General features: G+C 50.7%; 1 protein-coding gene across 1 annotated transcript in view; it reads right to left on the reverse strand.

Moving 5' to 3' along the window:
- BBS1 (Bardet-Biedl syndrome 1) overlaps positions 1-19265 on the reverse strand; it is a 67974-nt gene that overhangs the window by 5397 nt on the left and 43312 nt on the right. Inside the window, exons 12-15 of the mRNA XM_068128159.2 lie at positions 13785-13854; positions 7617-7772; positions 6227-6360; positions 5758-5892 (exon numbers count right to left, since the gene is read on the reverse strand). Of these exons, the coding sequence (XP_067984260.2) occupies positions 5758-5892; positions 6227-6360; positions 7617-7772; positions 13785-13854 (495 nt within the window). The remainder of the gene's footprint in view (positions 1-5757; positions 5893-6226; positions 6361-7616; positions 7773-13784; positions 13855-19265) is intronic.

Consider the following 19265-nt stretch of genomic DNA (forward strand, 5'->3'; position numbering starts at 1 on the left):
TCGCAACAGAGACAATGACGTGTTTCACGTGTGGTGCCTTCGGACATTTAAAAGGTGCTTGTCCGAAGTGTATATCCGGCGGCACATCTAGACAGTCAGGAACAAATGCCGATCCTAGTGGCACATCTAGACGGACAGAACCAAATGTCGATCTTCGCAATGATAATGACGCGTCTGGGACGGCAGATCAGCCTTCACATTCGAGCGCGGAAATCGATAATTCACCGGCTGATGACGCGGGTTTTACTACCGTGTCCTCCAGGAGGAGTTATAAAAGAGGAAGCGGTAATGAGGACATACAGGCGAGCGTTTCGAAAAAGATAGCGCCGTCGAATGAACGTAATGTTTCTTTTTTAGAAACAGAAGCTCCTGCAGCTGGTCTTCTGCTGCAGAATAGGTTCAGTGTGTTTGCTGAAATGGAAGAAGACGTTTCCGTTCATTCCTCTCATGAACAAGGACCAAGCGCAATGCCCCAAGATGTTGTGGTAACCCCCCCCCCCCCCCCCCCCCCGGTTACTGAAACTAAAGTCAAGAACCACAAACCTGCTCTCGTCCCGCGCCCTGCTGACAATGAAGTGTCTGAGGTAATGGAGGCAGAAGAAGTAGCAGCTCCAGAAGGAGAGTGCAAAGCCTCTGATATAAAAACGTTAATCCCTGTTACGGTTTTTAAAACTCCCACTGTGGAAACAGCTGCCCCTTTAGCAGAAGACGATATTCCCGTTATGAGAGCATCGGTTTCGGTGTGTGGGGAAAAAAATGAAGACCTTTCGGATTACGACTCAGATGGGGCCTCGTCGCTCGCCTCTAGTGCTAGTAGCGAGGTCTGGAATGACCCAGCAATAGCCAAGGAACTGGAGGGTGATGATGATTTATCACCCATGGAAATTCTAAAGTTTCTTCAGGACACCTTTCGAAAGAAAAAGGTTAAAATTATAACCTTCTTCCCGAACCTGTCTGGCTTTATAAACTCCTCAAGACGTCTCCTCCTTAAGGCTGAACAACTTGGTGTGACTGAGTCACAAGTATTTCGCCTGAGAAAGTGTGTATTGAAAGCTCGGAAAGAGCTACAAGCACACCCTAACTTCCCTGTACATGATAAATCTTCCCTACCTACACCATGACCTTCTCTGTTGTAACTTTAAATATAAATGGGGGACGTTCACCCCTGCGTAAAGCTCAGGTAAAGTTGCTTGTCGAGCAAAAACATTTCGATGTTGCTCTTTTGCAAGAGACAAGATGTAGCTCTTCGTGCATGAGCGAATGGATTCGCATCATGAAAGGACAGTGGTTCTTTAGCAGCTTGACCTGTCCTAGTGCTGGAGTGGCTATTTATTTAAATCCTTCTTTCTGTCCTGAAAATGTCACTTTTAAGGAGATTACTAAAGGGCATTTAGTCTCAGTTAATTTCTTTTATAATGGTTACAAACACACTTTAATAAATGTATATTCACCCAGCACGAGCACAGAAAGATTAGTTTTTTTCACACAGTTAGAAATGTCCCTCACACACCTTGATTTTGATGGTCTTGTTTGTCTGTGTGGGGACTTTAATTGCACACTGTATCCCACCCTTGATCGTAATGGAGAAGAGCCCCACCCATCAAGTACAACACCCTTAAAGAGAGCATTGTCCAAATTCTCCCTTATGGATGTATGGAGACTCCAGAACCCATCTGCACGGCAATACACGTGGTGCCGATGTGCAAATGGCCGGTTATCTCTTGCAAGGCTAGACAGATTTTACATCAATAATGACTCTCTAAATGTCATAGACCATGTTGACACCACCCCAAGTGGTTTTTCGGACCATCACATGGTTGTTCTTCATATACTCTCCCCGGCTCGAAATCGTGGCACTGCCCATTGGACCTTCAATGTGAGTCTTCTGCAAGATGACGCTTTTCCTGTCGCCTTCCGAGCCTTTTGGGAAGCTTTACTACTACGGAAGCCTTCCTACTCCTGCCTCACACAATGGTGGGACAATGCGAAAACCCATATTAGGACCTTTTGCCAGCAATATAGCTCCTTTTGTACAAGGAATGAATCTGTGCTGCAATCTCTAATTGCCAAAGAAATATTGTCTCTCCAGTCAAGCCTTCCAGCTCCCAGTGCCGAAAGGACCAGTTCTCTAATAGCAACGAAGAAAGCACTCCTTGCTCAACTCTGTGCAAAACAAGCCAGAGGGGCTCTAATAAGGCTACGAATGGAGAACTACAGCTCTATTGATACTCCTTCCAAGTTTTTCTTTGCTTTGGAAGCACGAAAAAAGAGAAACCAGCAAATAACTTCGCTGCAGGCACCAGGAGGCCGAACAACACACGATCCAAAAGACATTAGAAGCTTGACAAAACAATACTTCTCTGACTTGTATTGTGCCAGAGACACTAAAGAAGACAAGATTCGTTCCTTAACCACTTCTTTGCCCACCTTGTCCGAACCTGCATGTCAACAACTTGACAAGGAAGTGACTCTTGACGAACTTTTCACTGCTTTGCAAACTTTGCCCACAGGTAAAGCTTCTGGACTTGATGGAACCCCTGCAGAGTTCTACAAAACCTTCTGGGATTTGTTGGGACCTGAGTTGCTTGACCTCTTAGTTGATAGCCTACGATCAGGCTTGTTACCAATCAGCTGTCGCAGGGCTATACTTGCTCTCATACCTAAGAAAGGAGACCTCCAGCAACTTAAAAATTGGCGTCCCATTTCGCTCCTCTGCACGGACTACAAGATTTTTTCAAAAGCTCTTGCCAACCGCCTCAAACCTTTGATTGGGGAGATTGTACACCCCGATCAATCCTATTGCATTCCTAAAAGGACAATACACGATAGCATTTTTATTGTACGTGACATGATCGACATTTGTATTGCTGAACATAGAAATGTTGGTCTGGTGTTTTTAGACCAAGAAAAAGCTTTCGACACGATTGATCACTCTTATCTCTTTGCTGTTTTACAGGGGTTTGGTTTTAAGGAAAATTTTATTTGTTACATCAAAATATTGTATAATAATATTTTTAGCTTGCTCAAAGTAAACAACATCTTAAGTCAGCCTTTCCCTGTTACCAGGGGTATTCGTCAAGGGTGCCCCCTGTCTGGCCTTCTATACTCCCTATCAATTGAACCTTTACTACATCGTTTACGCACACGGCTACAAGGGTTTTATCCTCTGCCGTTAGAAAATCCCATAAAGACCATTGCTTATGCGGATGACCTCTGCGCAATTGTGTACTCCGATGACGATGTTCGCGCTCTGGTTGAGTCTGTCGAGGAATTCAGCCTGGCAAGCTCGACTAAAGTTAATTGGGAAAAGAGCAAAGCTTTTTACTTAGGTCCACAGAATGAAACTCCCCCTCCAACCCTACCAGGGCAGCTTGTATGGACCAATGAAGGAATACACTACCTCGGTGTCTTTCTTGGAACTCAAGATTTTATTTTAAAAAACTGGGAGTCGCTGATTACCAAAACCGAGCAGCGGTTGATAAAATGGAGGGGACTATTGAGGCAGCTTTCCTTCCGGGGTCGTACTCTGGTCATTAATAATCTCGCGGCATCAATGCTCTGGCATGTTTTCAAAGCACTGCAGGCCCCAGGTTTTATCCTTTAAAAACTTCAAAGCTTTTTTGTGGATTTTTTCTGGGGGGGAAAGCACTGGCTCCGGCCAGGAATACTAAGCCTGCCGATTGCAGAAGGTGGACAGGGGCTAATAGATGTGACGAGCAAAGTGATGGCTTTTCGCCTCCTCTCAGTACGAAGGCTTCTATACTCCGACGTCCCATGGAAAGCCTTTGCCCATTGCTTGCTTAGGCAAGCTGGGAAACTTGGCTATGGTGACGAGCTTTTTCTTCTTGATGCGAAGCACGTGGATATGACATCGGTCCCGTTGTTTTACCGAAGCATGCTGGAAGCGTGGCAGGCTGTTTCTTTTCGCCGTGACACCAGTGCTTACTCCCTTCAGATGTTCCTAAATGAACCAATATTTCTAAATTCTTTCTTTGATGGGGTCTGTAGTGACAGATCTTTTATGCAAAAGTTTATTGATGCCGGTGTTACCAGAGTAAAACACCTCAGGAACCCCTTTGTACATAGATGGAAGCCAGCTGCTGACATTGCCGTGGCCACCAGTGTGAGGTCCATCAGAGTCATTGGCAGAATTTTCTCTGTGATTTTACGGACCTTTAAGCAAACCGGGTTAAAATGGGACCCAGACATAGAAGATGACCTCCATCGATCCAAATGTCCTTTCCCAAATCTTTTAATTTTATTTCAAAGTTTTAGGCTCTTTACCCAGATGGAGAAATCCTCAGTGTACAATCTATGTGTTCTCACTCTTTTTCCTGGCAAACCTGCAGAGCCACAAGCTCATTGGCGAGCGCTGCTTCAAGCTAACCGTTTCACAACAATAAACTGGCAGGTGATGTACAAAGAACCTACTGTCAAGCGCTCGGGTGATCTACAATGGCGGTTAGCGCACAACATCCTGCCTTGCAACATCCTGTCCCACCGTATATGTCCTGAAAACTCGGAATTGTGCCCCTTTTGCGACACCCCAGAGACCATTTTTCACATTTTTATTGAATGTTCAAGGTTGGCCTCGTTTTTTAAAATCCTGTCACGTGTGATCCGGGGGCTCGGTTTGACTTTTACACATTGTGTTTTCATATTTGGTTTTAATGTCTTGTATCAATGTAAAAATGAATGTCTTTTAGCAAACTTTCTGTGTTCTGAGGCAAAACTTGCCATTTATTTATCGAGGAAACGTAAACTGCAGAACATTGACGTTTTAGCTGATGACGTTTTAACTGTTTTTAAAGCATTGGTTACATCGCGTGTTCTTTTTGAGTTTGAAACTCAAGATCCTGCTTTATTTAAAAACCGGTGGTGTGCGAAACAATCCTTATGTGGTATGGTTGGTGGTGTTCTAACAATCAATTTATAAATCTAAAGTATTGCTTCTTTGTTATCCCTTCCTTTCCTGGTTATTTCTTTTGATGCCTGTACAAACATCCTTCACCATGTAAAACTTGTTTTCCTTGTAATAAAGGGGAAGAAAAGTCAAAAAGTCTCTCTCTCTCTCTCTCTCTTGCTGCCTCTCTCTCTCTCTCGCTGCCTCTCTCTGTCTCTCTCTCTTGCTGCCTCTCTCTCTCTCTCTCGCTGCCTCTCTCTCTCTCTCGCTGCCTCTCTCTCTCTCTCGCTGCCTCTCTCTCTCTCTCGCTGCCTCTCTCTCTCTCTCGCTGCCTCTCTCTCTCTCTCTCTCGCTGCCTCTCTCTCTCTCTCTCTCTCGCTGCCTCTCTCTCTCTCTCTCTCTCGCTGCCTCTCTCTCTCTCTCTCTCGCTGCCTCTCTCTCTCTCTCTCTCGCTGCCTCTCTCTCTCTCTCTCTCGCTGCGTCTCTGTGTCTCTCTTTTTTGGGGGGTGTGGGGGTGGGAGGAGGAGGAGGAGGTGGGGAGGGGGGGTAGGGGGAGGAGGCGGAGGGAGGTGGGGGGGGGGGGGTAGGGGGAGGAGGTGGGGGATGTGGGGGAGGAGGTGGAGGGAGGTGGCGTTGTAAGGGCAAAAAGCCATTTTGTCCTCCCACAAAAAAATTAAGGGTCGTTCCCCCCCATTCCCTTGTCACCATTGGCTTGAAAGAATAAGCGTTATGGAAGGAGAAACCTAAATACATAATTTTTCAGTAAGTAGTTTCAAAGTATGTAGCAGTTGCATTTGAACAACAACCCCACTCAGACGTGGAAAAGGTAAACGAGAATGGAGTAAAGTACACACCTTGAAAAAAGCCTTTGGGAAACTGTACAACCTTTCGTCATAGCAGAACACCACAAACAGGTCAAATAACGGACAGTTGGAAGACGTGTTCTTGAGATGCACAGTAAGTTTGAACGTGGGACCCATTCCTTGCACCTGGAAATCAAAACGTCTCATTGCAAGTTTGAACTCTGGAATTATCATAATGAGTAAAATATGAGATTATTGGGTCCACTGTGCTCAAGCCTTATAGTAATCTGGAAATTACAGACTAATCCCACCCCCACTGTAGGCAAGGGCAAACTACCTAGTGTGTGGCAGTGTAGGGACAGCACAGCCCACTAGTTCTGCCCTAGTATTGATTGATACAACTGGCACTCCACATGCACCTCGAATGGAATGGTTTCGACATGTAGCCGGTATCCTTCATTTTGTGGAGTGCTCTGTGTCACTCTTTTTTGTCTTGGGACGTGAAGGCCGAGATCCATACCGTGGCATTCAGCTGCAGACTTTGTGAGACACTGTTGGACACGGGGGCGAGGCTCTGCTCCAAGGCCCTTGCGTATGCTCGTGCCGTAGTCAGACGCAAGCGGAACAAATCGCTTTGGAAGATGCGGTGCATTGCTGTACGCAGTGCGGAGGACAAGCAACAGAAAGTTAGTCCACTGAAGTCGTGAGCAAGACTATAATCTGAATCTTTATATGAATATTATTTTTGGGGGAAAATAAAAAGAAACTTGGTCAACCGGTATTTCATGGTATTCATTTCATGGTATTCACCAAATGTTTGTCCGTCCGTTCCCAGGTACCGCAAAAACGGCTGAACCGATCGCAACAAAAATTTAGGTTGGTAATCCTGGGACCCCCTGGAGTAAAATAGGCTGTATTGTTTTTCCAATTTTCCAATTTTTCCAATTTCCGATTTTTCCAATTTCCGATTTTTCCAATTTTCCAGTTTTTCCAAAAACGATGGAATAATATTTACCGATATGAACAGTAATGTGGCTTTTATTGAAATTCTACAAATACCATTTAGATTTTGATTTGCGTGATATGATTTAATGGATGTTTATATAAATCGTTTAAAATAAAAAAAGCCTTCAATTTCTGATATTTTACCTTTTAATTTGGGCCTAACAATTGAAGCCCCCGCCAGTAGGGCGGGTACCGTTGCTCGTATTGAAAATGCTCCATGTGCCATTTGACCCTCGCGCCATTCGCTTGGGTTGTACAGTTTACCTATCTGCACCACTCTACCATTTTATATACGACATATACAAACTCTACATAAAATGTCATAGCCCCCGTGGTTTTAGTACTTTTGCTCTACGGATTTAAAGGCCATCAGTCGGCCATCTTTGGCCGGATGACAAAACAACATTTTGTGCATATGGATACTCTAGTGTATTGTCTTTGCACCAAGTTTGAACAAAATTGGTCCATGTGTGTCCGAGAAATGGTTGGGGGACACGTTTGGGTAACAAAATGGCCGCCAGTCGGCCATCATGGATCTGATCTCGAAAATAAATGACAGGCACATGTAACCCATCATTCATTATCTGTGTGCCGAGTTTGAACGAGATCAGTAAATGCATTTCTGAGAAATGGTTGAGGACGAGTTCAACATCGGGTTTTTGTTTTTTTTTACAACTAAAATGGCCGCCAGTCGGCCATCTTTGATCACATCGTGAAACAAAATGATGTGCATCTGTACACCATCATATATTGCCTTTGTGCCAAGTATGCACAAAATCGGTCTGTACGTCTCCAACATATGATTGCAGATGCACAGAAGGGCGAATGCGACCCAATCCACAAGTCCCTGTTTTGGAGTAAGTCCAACGGGGCCTAATAAACTGTGTGCGGCAGGAGAACCTTACCGGTTGCATTCTCCTGCTCGCGAAGCATCTGGTCGACGTAAAGCTTCGTCTTCTTAGGTACTTTGAGTCGAGACACCTGGCAGGCTGAAGGCACGTGCATTTTGTCCTTCTCGAACACGGATGTGCGCTTTAGAATCTTTATGACCAAGCCACCACCTGCAGCACACCACGGATGACGGGTAAATATTGTTATGGTGGATTGTCTAAGGGATGCTTTTCAATCGGCACACCTGTTTTGAATGAAGAAACGCGTGTGTGTGCATGCGGGTGTGTGTGTGCGTGCATGCGGGTGTGTGTGTGTGTGCGTGCATGCGGGTGTGTGTGCGTGCATGCTGGTGTTGTGTGTGCGTGCATGCCGGTGTTGTGTGTGTGTGTGTGTGCATGCGGATGTGTGTTTCTGTGTGTGTGTGTGTGTGTGTGCATGCGGATGTGTGTTTCTGTGTGTGCGTGTGCATGCGGGTGTGCGCGTGTGTGTGTGTGTGCGGGTGTGTGCGTGCATGCGGGTGTGTGTGTGTGTGTGTGTGTTTCTGTGTGTGTGTGTGTGTGCATGCGGATGTGTGTTTGTGTGTGTGTGTGTGTGTATGCATAGATGAGTATTGACCCTTTGCACTGGACCTGAAGATGCCCTGATGAGAGCTGAATAATCACGGTATGCTCACATGAGGGTGGTTCGAATTTATTCGGAAATGTTTGCTTTGAAAATAGAGAGTGAAGTATGTGGATAATATTTGAGGGAATTTGTTTAGTGTTGCTCACTAATACCCCATAATGAAGTGTTTCCTACTTTAATGCCCCTGCTGAAAAAACACGATGGCAGCAAGTGAAATACCATGCGGTGGAACAACGAGTAGTTGTGAAATTCTCGGCAATAAAAGCATTTAGTCTGCACACAGTTGGGACACATCCATCTTAAAGAGTACCTTCGGCGAGGGGAAGGGCCAGAACCTTTTAATGATTGAAGCTATTGAGAATGATGTCCTGCACTGGCTATGTACGTACATATATACCGGAGGTTTAGCAAAGCTTCCATTCTGTCGGGACAATTGTCTGTCCAAAGCTCGAGACCTACCATGGCACCCAGATGAAATAATATGGCCGCCATCTTGGTGAATGCGTTGTGGCGGACACGAAAGCCCACTGGCGTGGTGACATCATTCCGCGCACCAAGTGGGCGGCGGCCACGCCCGAGGGATAGGCGTGGCCTGAGGATATACACGGGGCGCGCAGCCCGGAGCGCGCTAGTGTTCAGTGAGCTCCTGAAATAAAGACGCTTATAAGTTACCGCTTGTCCGCTTCCTCCTTGCTCGCAAGCAGCGCGCGTAACGCTGCGCTTTACTGGTGACCCTCGACGTTGGATCTGCCGGAGCGATCCTTCCACACACGACGCCATTGCCATGGCCAACTTCATCAAACTTCCCGAATTTTGGGAGGCCCAGGCCGAAGTCTGGTTCGTCCAAGCCGAAGCCCAATTTCAGCTTCGGCGCCTCACCGGCGACGACACGCGCTACTGCCACGTCGTCGCCTCCCTCGGGCCCGGCACGGCCGCTCGAGTTGTGTCCGTCCTTCGCCACCCACCGGACGGCCACAAGTACGAGGCACTCAAGCGGCTACTCCTAGCCACGTTCGGCCTCACGGACGACGCACGGGCCGACCGCCTCCTGGATCTCCCCGAGCTCGGCGACACGCGCCCGTCGGTCCGAATGGACCATATGCTGTCACTGTTGGGCGACGAAGCCCCCGGTTCTCTATTCCGGGCGCTTTTCCGTCGCCAACTTCCAGCGCAGGTTCGCCTCGCGTTGGCTGGGACCGTGCTAACGGAACCCCGAGCATTGGCAGCCGAGGCGGACAGCTACTTTGCGGCCGTCACGGACCTCGAGGCTGATGCTGCTGATGATGCTGATCCACAGCATCAGCTTACACAGCATACGCAGCATGCTGATACGCACCTCGTGACCGCCGCCACGCCCCGCCCACCGCCGCGGCGAAAACCGCCACCGCGGGGAAACCCGCCAACTCCACCGGCCTGGCGGAGCCAGCCACGCTCCTCCAGCTCCACCACCTGGTGCTGGTTCCACGCCAAGTTCGGCCACGAGGCTCGGCAGTGTCATCCGCCATGCTCCTTCAACAGGTCGGGAAACGCCCGGGCCGGCGCTCAATAGTGGCGATGAGCGCCGGCCGTTCGAGCAGCCTGCTGTTCATAACGGACACCTTATCCGGGCGCCGTTACCTGTGCGACACGGGAGCGCAGGTGAGTGTCGTTCCCGCCGGTACGTCAGACAAGCACGTCGCGGGCGGGGGCCCTGCGCTGCTTGCCGCGAACGGGACGCCCATCCGTACGTACGGAAAACGCTGCCTCTCTCTGCGGTTCGGAGGGCAGGTTTTCCGATGGACGTTCGTCACCGCCGACGTGCCCATGGCACTGCTTGGCGTGGACTTCCTGTGCGCTAATGGGCTCCTGGTCGACGCAAAGCGCAGACGTCTTGTCCAGGCCGAGACGTTCAGCTCGCTCGCTTGTGCGCTGCCCAGCTCGTCGAGCAGCTCAACGAGCGGCTCGCCGAGCGGCTTGCCAAGCGGCTTGCCGAACGGTTCGGTTCCGGCCACGTTGATCTGTACGCTTCCGGCAGCGGACGCATTCACCCGCCTCCGCGCCGGCTTCCCGGCCCTCACGCGGCCCACCTTCTCGGCGGGGGGCCGTCAAGCACGGGGTGGCCCATCACATCCCCACCGTCGGGCCACCGGTCTACGCCCGGGCACGCCGCCTCGAGCCGACGAAGCTGGCGGTGGCAAAAGCGGAGTTCGCTACCCTGGAGCGACTCGGCATCGTTCGGCGCTCGGAGAGTGCTTGGGCGTCACCGCTGCACATCGTGCCGAAGCCCGGCGGGGGATGGCGACCGTGCGGGGACTATCGCCGTCTCAATGACGCCAGCACTCCCGACCGCTACCCCGTCCCCCACATTCAGGTATTTTCCGCCCGTTTGGCAGGCATGTCCTTCTTCTCAAAGGTGGACCTCATACGCGGCTACCATCAGGTCCCCGTCAGGCCGGAGGACGTCCCGAAGATGGCGGTCATCACGCCATTCGGACTCTTCGAGTTCCTGCGGATGCCCTTCGGTCTGAAGAATGCGGCTCAGGCGTTCCAGCGACTGATGGACAGCGTCCTGCGTGACTTGGATTTTGTCAACGTCTACCTGGACGATATCCTCGTCGCCAGCGCGTCCCGCGAAGAGCACCTACGCCACCTCCGCACGCTCTTCGAACGCCTGGGCCAGCATGGCCTGATTGTGAACCCCGCAAAGTGCCGGTTCGGCATCGCCGTAATCGATTTTCTGGGGCACCGTGTCACCAGGCACGGAGCCGTCCCCCTGCCGGCCAAGGTGGAGGCGGTGAAGGGGTTTCCGCGCCCCCGCACGATCAGAGGGCTGCAGGAGTTCCTGGGCATGGTGAACTTTTACCATCGGTTCCTGCCCCGTATCGCCCAGCTCCTGCGCCCCCTGCACGAAGCTCTCCGAGGTAAGCCGGGCAAAGGCGACGTTACCTGGACAGAGCAGATGGACACGGCGTTCACGGGTGCGAAGCTCGCCTTGGCTAACGCCACCATGCTCGCGCACCCGGCGCCCGATGCACCGATCGCCCTCACCACCGACGCCTCGGACTACGCGGTGGGTGCGGTGCACGAGCAATGGGTGCGTGGAGCTTGGCAACCGCTGGCGTTCTTTAGCCGGCAGCTTCGCCCGCCCGAACGCCGTTACAGTACCTTCGACCGCGAGTTGCTCGGGCTTCACTTGGCGGTCAGGCACCTCCGCCATCTGCTCGAGGGCCGTGCGTTCACGGCCTTCGTCGACCACAAGCCGCTGATCTTCGCGATGGGCAAGGTCACCGAGCCGTGGTCGGCCCAGCAGCAGCGTCACCTCTCGGCCGTGTCCGAGTACACGACGGACATCCGGCACGTCGCGGGGAAGGACAACGCGGTGGCGGATTGCCTTTCCCGGGCCGTCACCCACGCAGTCCACCTCGGCATCGACTATGCCCGGATGGCAGCGGACCAGGCCGCTGACCCCGACGTCCAGGCCTTGCGGACCGCCGTCACGGGCCTCCGCGTCACCGAGGTGCCGTTCGACGGCGCGGGCGCGGCCCTCTTGTGCGACGTCTCCCTCGGGCAGCCTCGCCCCATCGTGCCCGCAGGCTGGCAGCGCTAGGTGTTTGACGCCATCCACGGCCTGTCCCACCCGGGCGCGAGGGCCTCCCAAAGGTTGATCGCCGACAAGTTCGTCTGGCATGGCCTCCGGAAGGCCGTCCGCGGCTGGGCCAGGACGTGCCTCGCGTGCCAGCGCGCCAAGGTGCACCGGCACATCCAGGCCCCGTTGGCCCCGTTCACGGTGCCGGAACGCCGGTTTGACCACGTCCACGTGGACCTGGTGGGACCTCTGCCCCCCTCGCGGGGTTTCACCCACGTCCTCACCATGGTGGACCGCACCACCCGGTGGCCGGAGGCCGTGCCCTTGGTGTCGACGACGGCGGCGGACGTCGCGCAGGCTTTCATCGCCACCTGGGTCGCCCGGTTCGGCGCCCCCTCAGACATCTCATCCGACCGCAGCCCCCAGTTCACCTCGGAGCTCTGGGGGGGCGGTCGCGCAGGGGTTCGGGGTCCGGCTGCACCGAACCACGGCCTACCACCCCCAGGCTAACGGCCTGTGTGAGCGATTTCACTGCTCATTGAAGGCCGCGCTCCGGGCCACCCTCCGCGACGGCGGCTGGGTCGACAGGCTCCCCTGGGTCCTGCTGGGCCTCCAGACGGCGCCCAAGGAGGACCTGCGCGCATCCGCGGCGGAGTTGGTCTTCGGGCAACCGCTGCGGGTGCCGGGTGAGTTCCTACCCGACTCCACGGCACCATGGTCCACGGCACAGCAGCGCTCCGCTCTGCAAGAGACCGCCCAGAGGTTCGCCCCGGTGCCAACGGCATGCCACGGGCACCCACCGACGCACGTCGCCCCGGAGCTTCGCACGGCGGAGTACGTCTTCGTCCGCCACGATGCCCACCGGACACCACTGCGGCCCCCGTACGACGGGCCTTTCCGCGTGCTGGAGACCGGGGCGAAGCACTTCACCCTGGACATCGGCGGTACTCCTGACCGCGTTTCTGTAGACCGCCTCAAGCCGGCCCACCTCGACGTGGACCACCCACCGCCGGTGGCTCGGCCCCCGCGTCGGGGCCGCCCCCCTGCGGGCGGACCCCCGGCACCGCCCAGCCCCGCCGCCACGCCGCCCCCCGGTCCTGCACCCATCCCAGGGGCAGCCAGGGCATCCCACCTGGCATCCCTGCACCCCGGATACCGCCGATCGCCAGGGGGCGCTTCGGCCGGGTCATCCGTCTGCCCCGCAAACTGGCCCTCCAGGTGCGTGGGAATTCTGGGGGGGCGCGTGTGGCGGACACGAAAGCCCACTGGCGTGGTGACATCATTCCGCTCACCAAGTGAGCGGCGGCCACGCCCGAGGGGTAGGCGTGGCCTGAGGATATACACGGGGCCCGCAGCCCGGAGCGCGCTAGTGTTACAGTGAGCTCCTGAAATAAAGACGCTTATAAGTTACCGCTTGTCCGCTTCCTCCTTGCTCGCAAGCAGCGCGCGTAACGCCGCGCTTTAGCGTGATGAATCGGCTTGTTCTGAGATAACCATGGCGGAGAGTGACATCGATGAGAGGTGTCAAATTAATATTTTAATAGCGCATGAAATGTACATTTCCCAATTGGCCCGTTACAGGATTTTGTCGCAGGTTGTGACCACAGTGCGATCATTCTTGTTGTGACATGCCTAAAGCTGGCATAAGTGTAGAAACAAATCGATGCAGCCCAAATCTGAAGCTCTTTCTCATACCACAGGCAACGTTTTATCCATATTGAATAAGTTGTGCAACTTCCTGAATAAGAAAAGAAGACGATGAAAAAAAGCATTTTCGTTGGTGGCGTGATGGGATGAGGAAGGAACCAGCCAAGCTAATGATATATAGTGATATACCCCCTACACTGACTGTTGTACTGCTAGCTGCATGCATATCCTGCATTAAAGGAAAATGAAGTGTATGTATAAAACAAGTCATCATGACAAGAGAGTCACAATGAACCTGACGTAATGGACCAAGTGCTGCATTCTCCCTTTAATGAATGAACCTCACCCTTTGTAGTCATGATCAATGTGTTCTCTTCACGGCCAAATGTTCCAAAACATATGCCAGTGACAACGTCCTGTGGGAACAACACGACAGATTTTAAAATGAGCAGGCAGGAGTAATTGGATCCCCACCATCAGAAATAATTATTGCCTGACAACATCTTGGATGTGAGGGATCTTGGGGTTGCTCCTTGGAGATCGATCGGCTATCTTCGTGTGCGGTCCTGTTCGAGCAGAACTGACCGGGGCTAATCAACAACTACTGCCTGATAAAGGTATAAATGTTGGCAAAAGCTATCGAGATTTTTGGTTCACGAGTTATCAGAGTGACCACTATATTCGTCATGGGTGTGTGTGTGTGTGTGTCTGTCTGTCCGCAGCATAACTACCCGATGATATCATCCGATCTTCATGAAACTTGGGTGGGAAGTTGATATCATGATCTAGTTGTGTCCTGCCTAGAGTGGGCGTATTGCGCCCATTGTGGGCGGAGCGACGCCCGAAAAAGATGTCTTTTTAGGGGGTAATCGAGTTCAAGCGACATCTTCTCCGAGGGGTTTGGTGGAATCTGACAGGGGGTTTCGGTATTTGGTTAGGCCAATGTCACGTGTCTAGCCAGACCTCGATTTTTCATTTTCGTCCCAAGGTCAAGGTCACAAGGTCACGAAATTTAGAAAAGTCGATTTTTGATGGTTTTATTACATTGTTCGCTTCCTGATAGGGTGAAATGTCGTACATGATCTTATATTATCACATACATCATGAAATACAAGTTTTCCAACAAATTTCAGAATCTTAGACCTTCGACCTTTGAAGGTCACAAAGGTCAAATTTTCAAAGTTGTCGGAATCCAACCGAATTTTCGGTATTGTGTAGCTAACTAACCTCATAACTGATTATACATTATTTTCTATCATTTCTAGGTCAGTAACCTTCGTTTTGACATGTCAAGGTCACAAAGGTCAAATTTTCAAAGTTGTCGGAATCGAACCGAATTTTTGGTATTGTGTAGCTAACTAACCTCATAACTGATTATACATTATTTTCTATCTCATTTCAAGGTCAGTAACCTTCGTTTTGACATTTCAAGGTCACAAAGGTCAAATTTTCAAAGTTGTCAATCGAACCGAATTTTCGGTATTCTGTCACTAACTAGTCTCATAATAGATAATACATTCCTATTTATATATTTTCAATGTCGGTTTTGACCTTTGTCATTGAATACCGCTCGCTCGTGAACCATCGTTGTCTCCTGACCTGTCAAAATGTATTTTTAATAAACGGTTAGGATCCTCAAATGTAAAAACACCACACATAGGGGGTGGGGGAGAGATTTAAAAAAAAAAAGAAGAGTTGTGGCAAAAAGGCATTGAGGTTGATATCACAAATTGACCATCACAATGCTGCATCCAAATTTGTCCAGTGACCCTTATGCATATATAACTAGAACAGCACTCTTAGACGTCGCAACCTCGACCGATATGCCTCCGCCCACATTATTACATCATTACACATAATAATAATAATAATAATAATTCATTTATTTTGTATAGCGCTTTTCCAGAAGCCCAAAGGCGCTTTGACAGAGTGGAAAACATAATGCATAACAATACATGAAAACAACAATTGCAAAAAGACAAGAATCAAGAAAACAAACAGCAGCGATATACGGCATATATATAAGACAAGAATCAAAAAGACAAGACAAGAATCAATAGGGAAATATTTAAAGCAAAAGGAGGGAGAAGGAGAAGAGATAGTCAGGGGTTAAATGCTGTGGGTTGAATGTTGAATGCAGCGTTGAACAGGTGGGTCTTTAGTGATGTTTTGAATGTGGTGAGTGAGGAGGAGTCTCTGATGGTGTGAGGTAGTGAGTTCCAGAGGGTGGGAGCAGCGATGGAGAAGGCCCTGTCCCCCCAGGATCTGAATTTGGTCCGGATGGAGGGGGTCAGGAGGTTGGTACCAGCAGAGCGGAGGTTGCGGGTGGGAGTGTGTCTGGAGAGGAGGTCAGCCAGGTAGGATGGGGCCAGGTTATGGAGGGCTTTGTAGGTCAAGAGGAGGATTTTGTACTGGATTCTCTGGGGGATGGGGAGCCAGTGAAGCTTGTAAAGGACGGGGGTGATGTGGTCACGGGTCCGGGAATGAGTGAGTAGACGGGCAGCGGAGTTCTGAATGTATTGGAGTTTATTGGTGATTTTTGAGGGTGAACCATAGAGGAGGCTATTGCAGTAGTCCAGACGGGAGGTGATGAAGGCGTGGATGAGGGTTTCTGCAGCCGTGGAGGAGAGGGATGAGCGGAGACGGGCAATGTTTTTCAGGTGAAAGAAGGCTGACTTTGTGATCTGTTTAGTGTATTTGTCGAAGGAAAGGGTTTGGTCAAAGATGACGCCAAGATTCCGGATGTGAGGGGAGGTGGATACTGGGATACCGTCGATGTTGAGGGCAAAGTTATGGGTGGATTTTGTGAGCGTTTTTGGGCCAATGATGATTATTTCAGATTTATCACAGTTAAGCTTGAGGAAGTTGATTTGAAGCCAGGATTTTATTTCAGTGATGCAGTTTGTCAGGATAGAGTGGGTGTCGGTGGAGACGGACTTGGTGGAGATGAAAAGCTGGATGTCATCGGCGAAGCAGTGGAATTGGAGACCATGACGGCGGATTAAGTGACCGAGCGGGGACAGGTAAAGGATGAAGAGGAGGGGGCCAAGAACTGAACCTTGGGGGACACCTTGGGGGAGGGGAGCAGTGGGGGATTTGCAGTTATTGATGGAGATGAACTGGCATCTGTCAGAGAGATATGATTTAATCCAAGAGAGGGCAGTGCCGGTGACGTTAAAGGTGGATTCAAGTCGGGTGAGGAGGATAGTGTGATTGATGGTGTCAAAGGCAGCGCTGAGGTCGAGGAGGACGAGAATGTTGAGGTTGCCAGCGTCAGAGGAGAGGAGAAGGTCGTTGGTGATTTTGAGGAGAGCAGTTTCAGTACTGTGGTTGGAGCGGAATCCGGATTGGAATGTTTCATACAAGTTATTGGCAGAGAGATGATGTTTGAGTTGAGTGGCTACAGCGCGTTCCAAAACTTTTGACAGAAAGGGTAGGTTGGAGATGGGTCTGAAGTTGTTTAGGGTGTCAGGGTTTAGACCAGGTTTTTTTAGAATGGGGGTAACAGCAGCAATTTTGAGGGAAGGTGGGACGATGCCTGTAGACAGGGAGGAGTTTATTGTTGCAATGATAAGTGGAGAGAGAGCAGGGAGGGAGGCTTTGACAAAGCTGGAGGGGATGGGGTCAAGAGTGCAGGTGGCAGTTTTCATTCCTATGAGGAGTTCAGAGAGGTCAGTAGGAGAGATTGGGGAGAACCGAGACAGGGGATGGCAGGACAAGGGGGGCAGGTGGTTGGAGGGGGAGCGGGTGCGGCGGTGGTCAAGCTGTTGTAGATGTTGTCAATTTTGCGTTGGAAGAAAGAGAGGAAGGAGATGCAGTTGTCTACTGTGAATGACTGGGTGGTGGTGTTCAGGGGGCGGAGGAGTTTGTTTATTGTCGAGAAGAGTGCTTTTGGGTTTCCGGAGCCAGAGTGGATAATTTGAGAGTAGTAGGCAGAGCGGGCGCGGGAGAGGGCATCTTTGTAGTGTTGTATGTGGTCCTTGTAGGCTTGGGAGTGAACTGTGAGACCCGTTTTATTGCGGAGTCTTTCAAGTTGGCGAGCACGAGTTTTCATCAGGTGGAGTTCAGGGGTAAACCAGGGAGCAGAATGGGTGAAAGAAACTGTTTTGGTTTTTACAGGCGCAAGCTGGTCAAGGCAGGAGGAGAGAGTGTGGTTGTAGTAGTCAGTGAGGTCGGAAGGGGTGTGGAGGTCAATGAAGGGAGAAGTGGACATTTTTTCAGAGAGGGTGGATGAGAATGAGGTAGGTGAAAGAGCGTTTAGCTTACGGAAGTTGATTGTGCGATAATGCCTTGGTGTTGGGGCGGGGATGTTGATGGTCAGAGTGATGGCTAAGTGGTCAGAGAGGGTGAGGTCAGAGCCATAGAGATGGTGCAAATTTAATCCAGTGGAGCAGACAAGGTCCAAAATGTGACCACGGATATGGGTAGGAAAGTCGACATGTTGAGTGAGGTTAAAGCAGGTGAGTAAATCAGTGAAGTCAGTGGTTATTGTGGAGTCAGTGGAGTCCATGTGGATATTGAAATCACCAAGGAGGAGGATTGAGGGGGAGAGGGAACATAGCTGGGTCAGAAAGTAGGAGAAGTCAGATAGGAATGATGGGTGTGGTTTGGGAGGGCGGTAGACGACAGCCATGACTGACTGCGTGTGACCAGAGAGTTTTAAAGCCAGGTGTTCAAATGATGGAGCAGATGAGATGGAGATGAGGTTGGTCTTGATGTCTTGACGGTGGATAACGGCAATTCCACCACCTCGGCCCTCCGAGCGTGGTTTATTGACGTAGGAATATCCATTGGGTGTGGTGAGGTTGAGTGTGTAGTAGTCCAGAGGTTGTTGCCAGGTTTCGGTGAGACAGAGAAAGTCCAGTTTGTTATCCAGGATGTATTCGTTCAGGATGAGGCATTTATTGTTGAGGGACCGGGTGTTGAACAGGGTGAGCTTGATGTTGTTTTGAACAGCAGGGATGAATTCAGGTGATTTAGCCAGGGTTCGTAGGCAAGAGGTGCGATCGTGTGGGTTGCTGTGACCAGGTGCGCTGGGACGAAGAGTGAGAGTGCGCTGAGCCGACCAGAGGACGGGGATGGAGTGACCTGATTGCAAATAAACAAACTTGCGACCGGAGCCACGGTGAATGTACCTGGGTCGTCGGAGGAGTCCATTTGATTTGATGGCAGAGATGCATGATGGGGTGGAGCGGGTATTGAGCAGAAGAAGCCTTGCGGCGGAGTACTTCAGAGCCATGCCAGGCAGGAGCGAAGGGACGAGTACGAGGCCAAGGTCGAGGAGGCAAAGCGGCAAACGCAGCGGCAAACGCAGGCGCAAGTTTGTAGAAAGTTTACATACTTGTAGAAAGTTTGATTTAAATCCCTTCAACTGTTCTCAAGTATCACACTTTCACCTCTGACCTTTGATGCTGAAACCGAATCAATTCGTCTTTGCAGGATAATATGTACTTATACCAAGTTTGGTCAAAATCCCATTACTGGTTCACAAGTTAGCGCAGTAACAGAATTTTTACCAAACGGGACCTCTGACCTTTGACCTCTTGACCCCATAAACGAATCTGTTTATCTTTACATCATTATACATACTTGCATTAAATTTGAGTTGGTTCCCTTCAGCCGTTCTTCAGTTATCGCAGTAACGAAAACCCACAACAAATCTGACCTTTGACCTTTTGCCCCCAAAATCAAATCGGTTCATCTTTACATCATAGTTCATACTTGATCTTTCTAAGTTTGATTTAAATCCCTTCAGCCATTCTAAAGTTAGTGCGGTAAAGAAAGCCCATCACGGACGGACAGACAGCCGGACGGACAGACAGCCGGA

Source organism: Myxine glutinosa, chromosome 9, assembly GCF_964187855.1.
Source record: "Myxine glutinosa chromosome 9, kmMyxGlut1.1, whole genome shotgun sequence".
In the NCBI taxonomy this organism is placed as follows: domain Eukaryota; kingdom Metazoa; phylum Chordata; class Myxini; order Myxiniformes; family Myxinidae; genus Myxine; species Myxine glutinosa.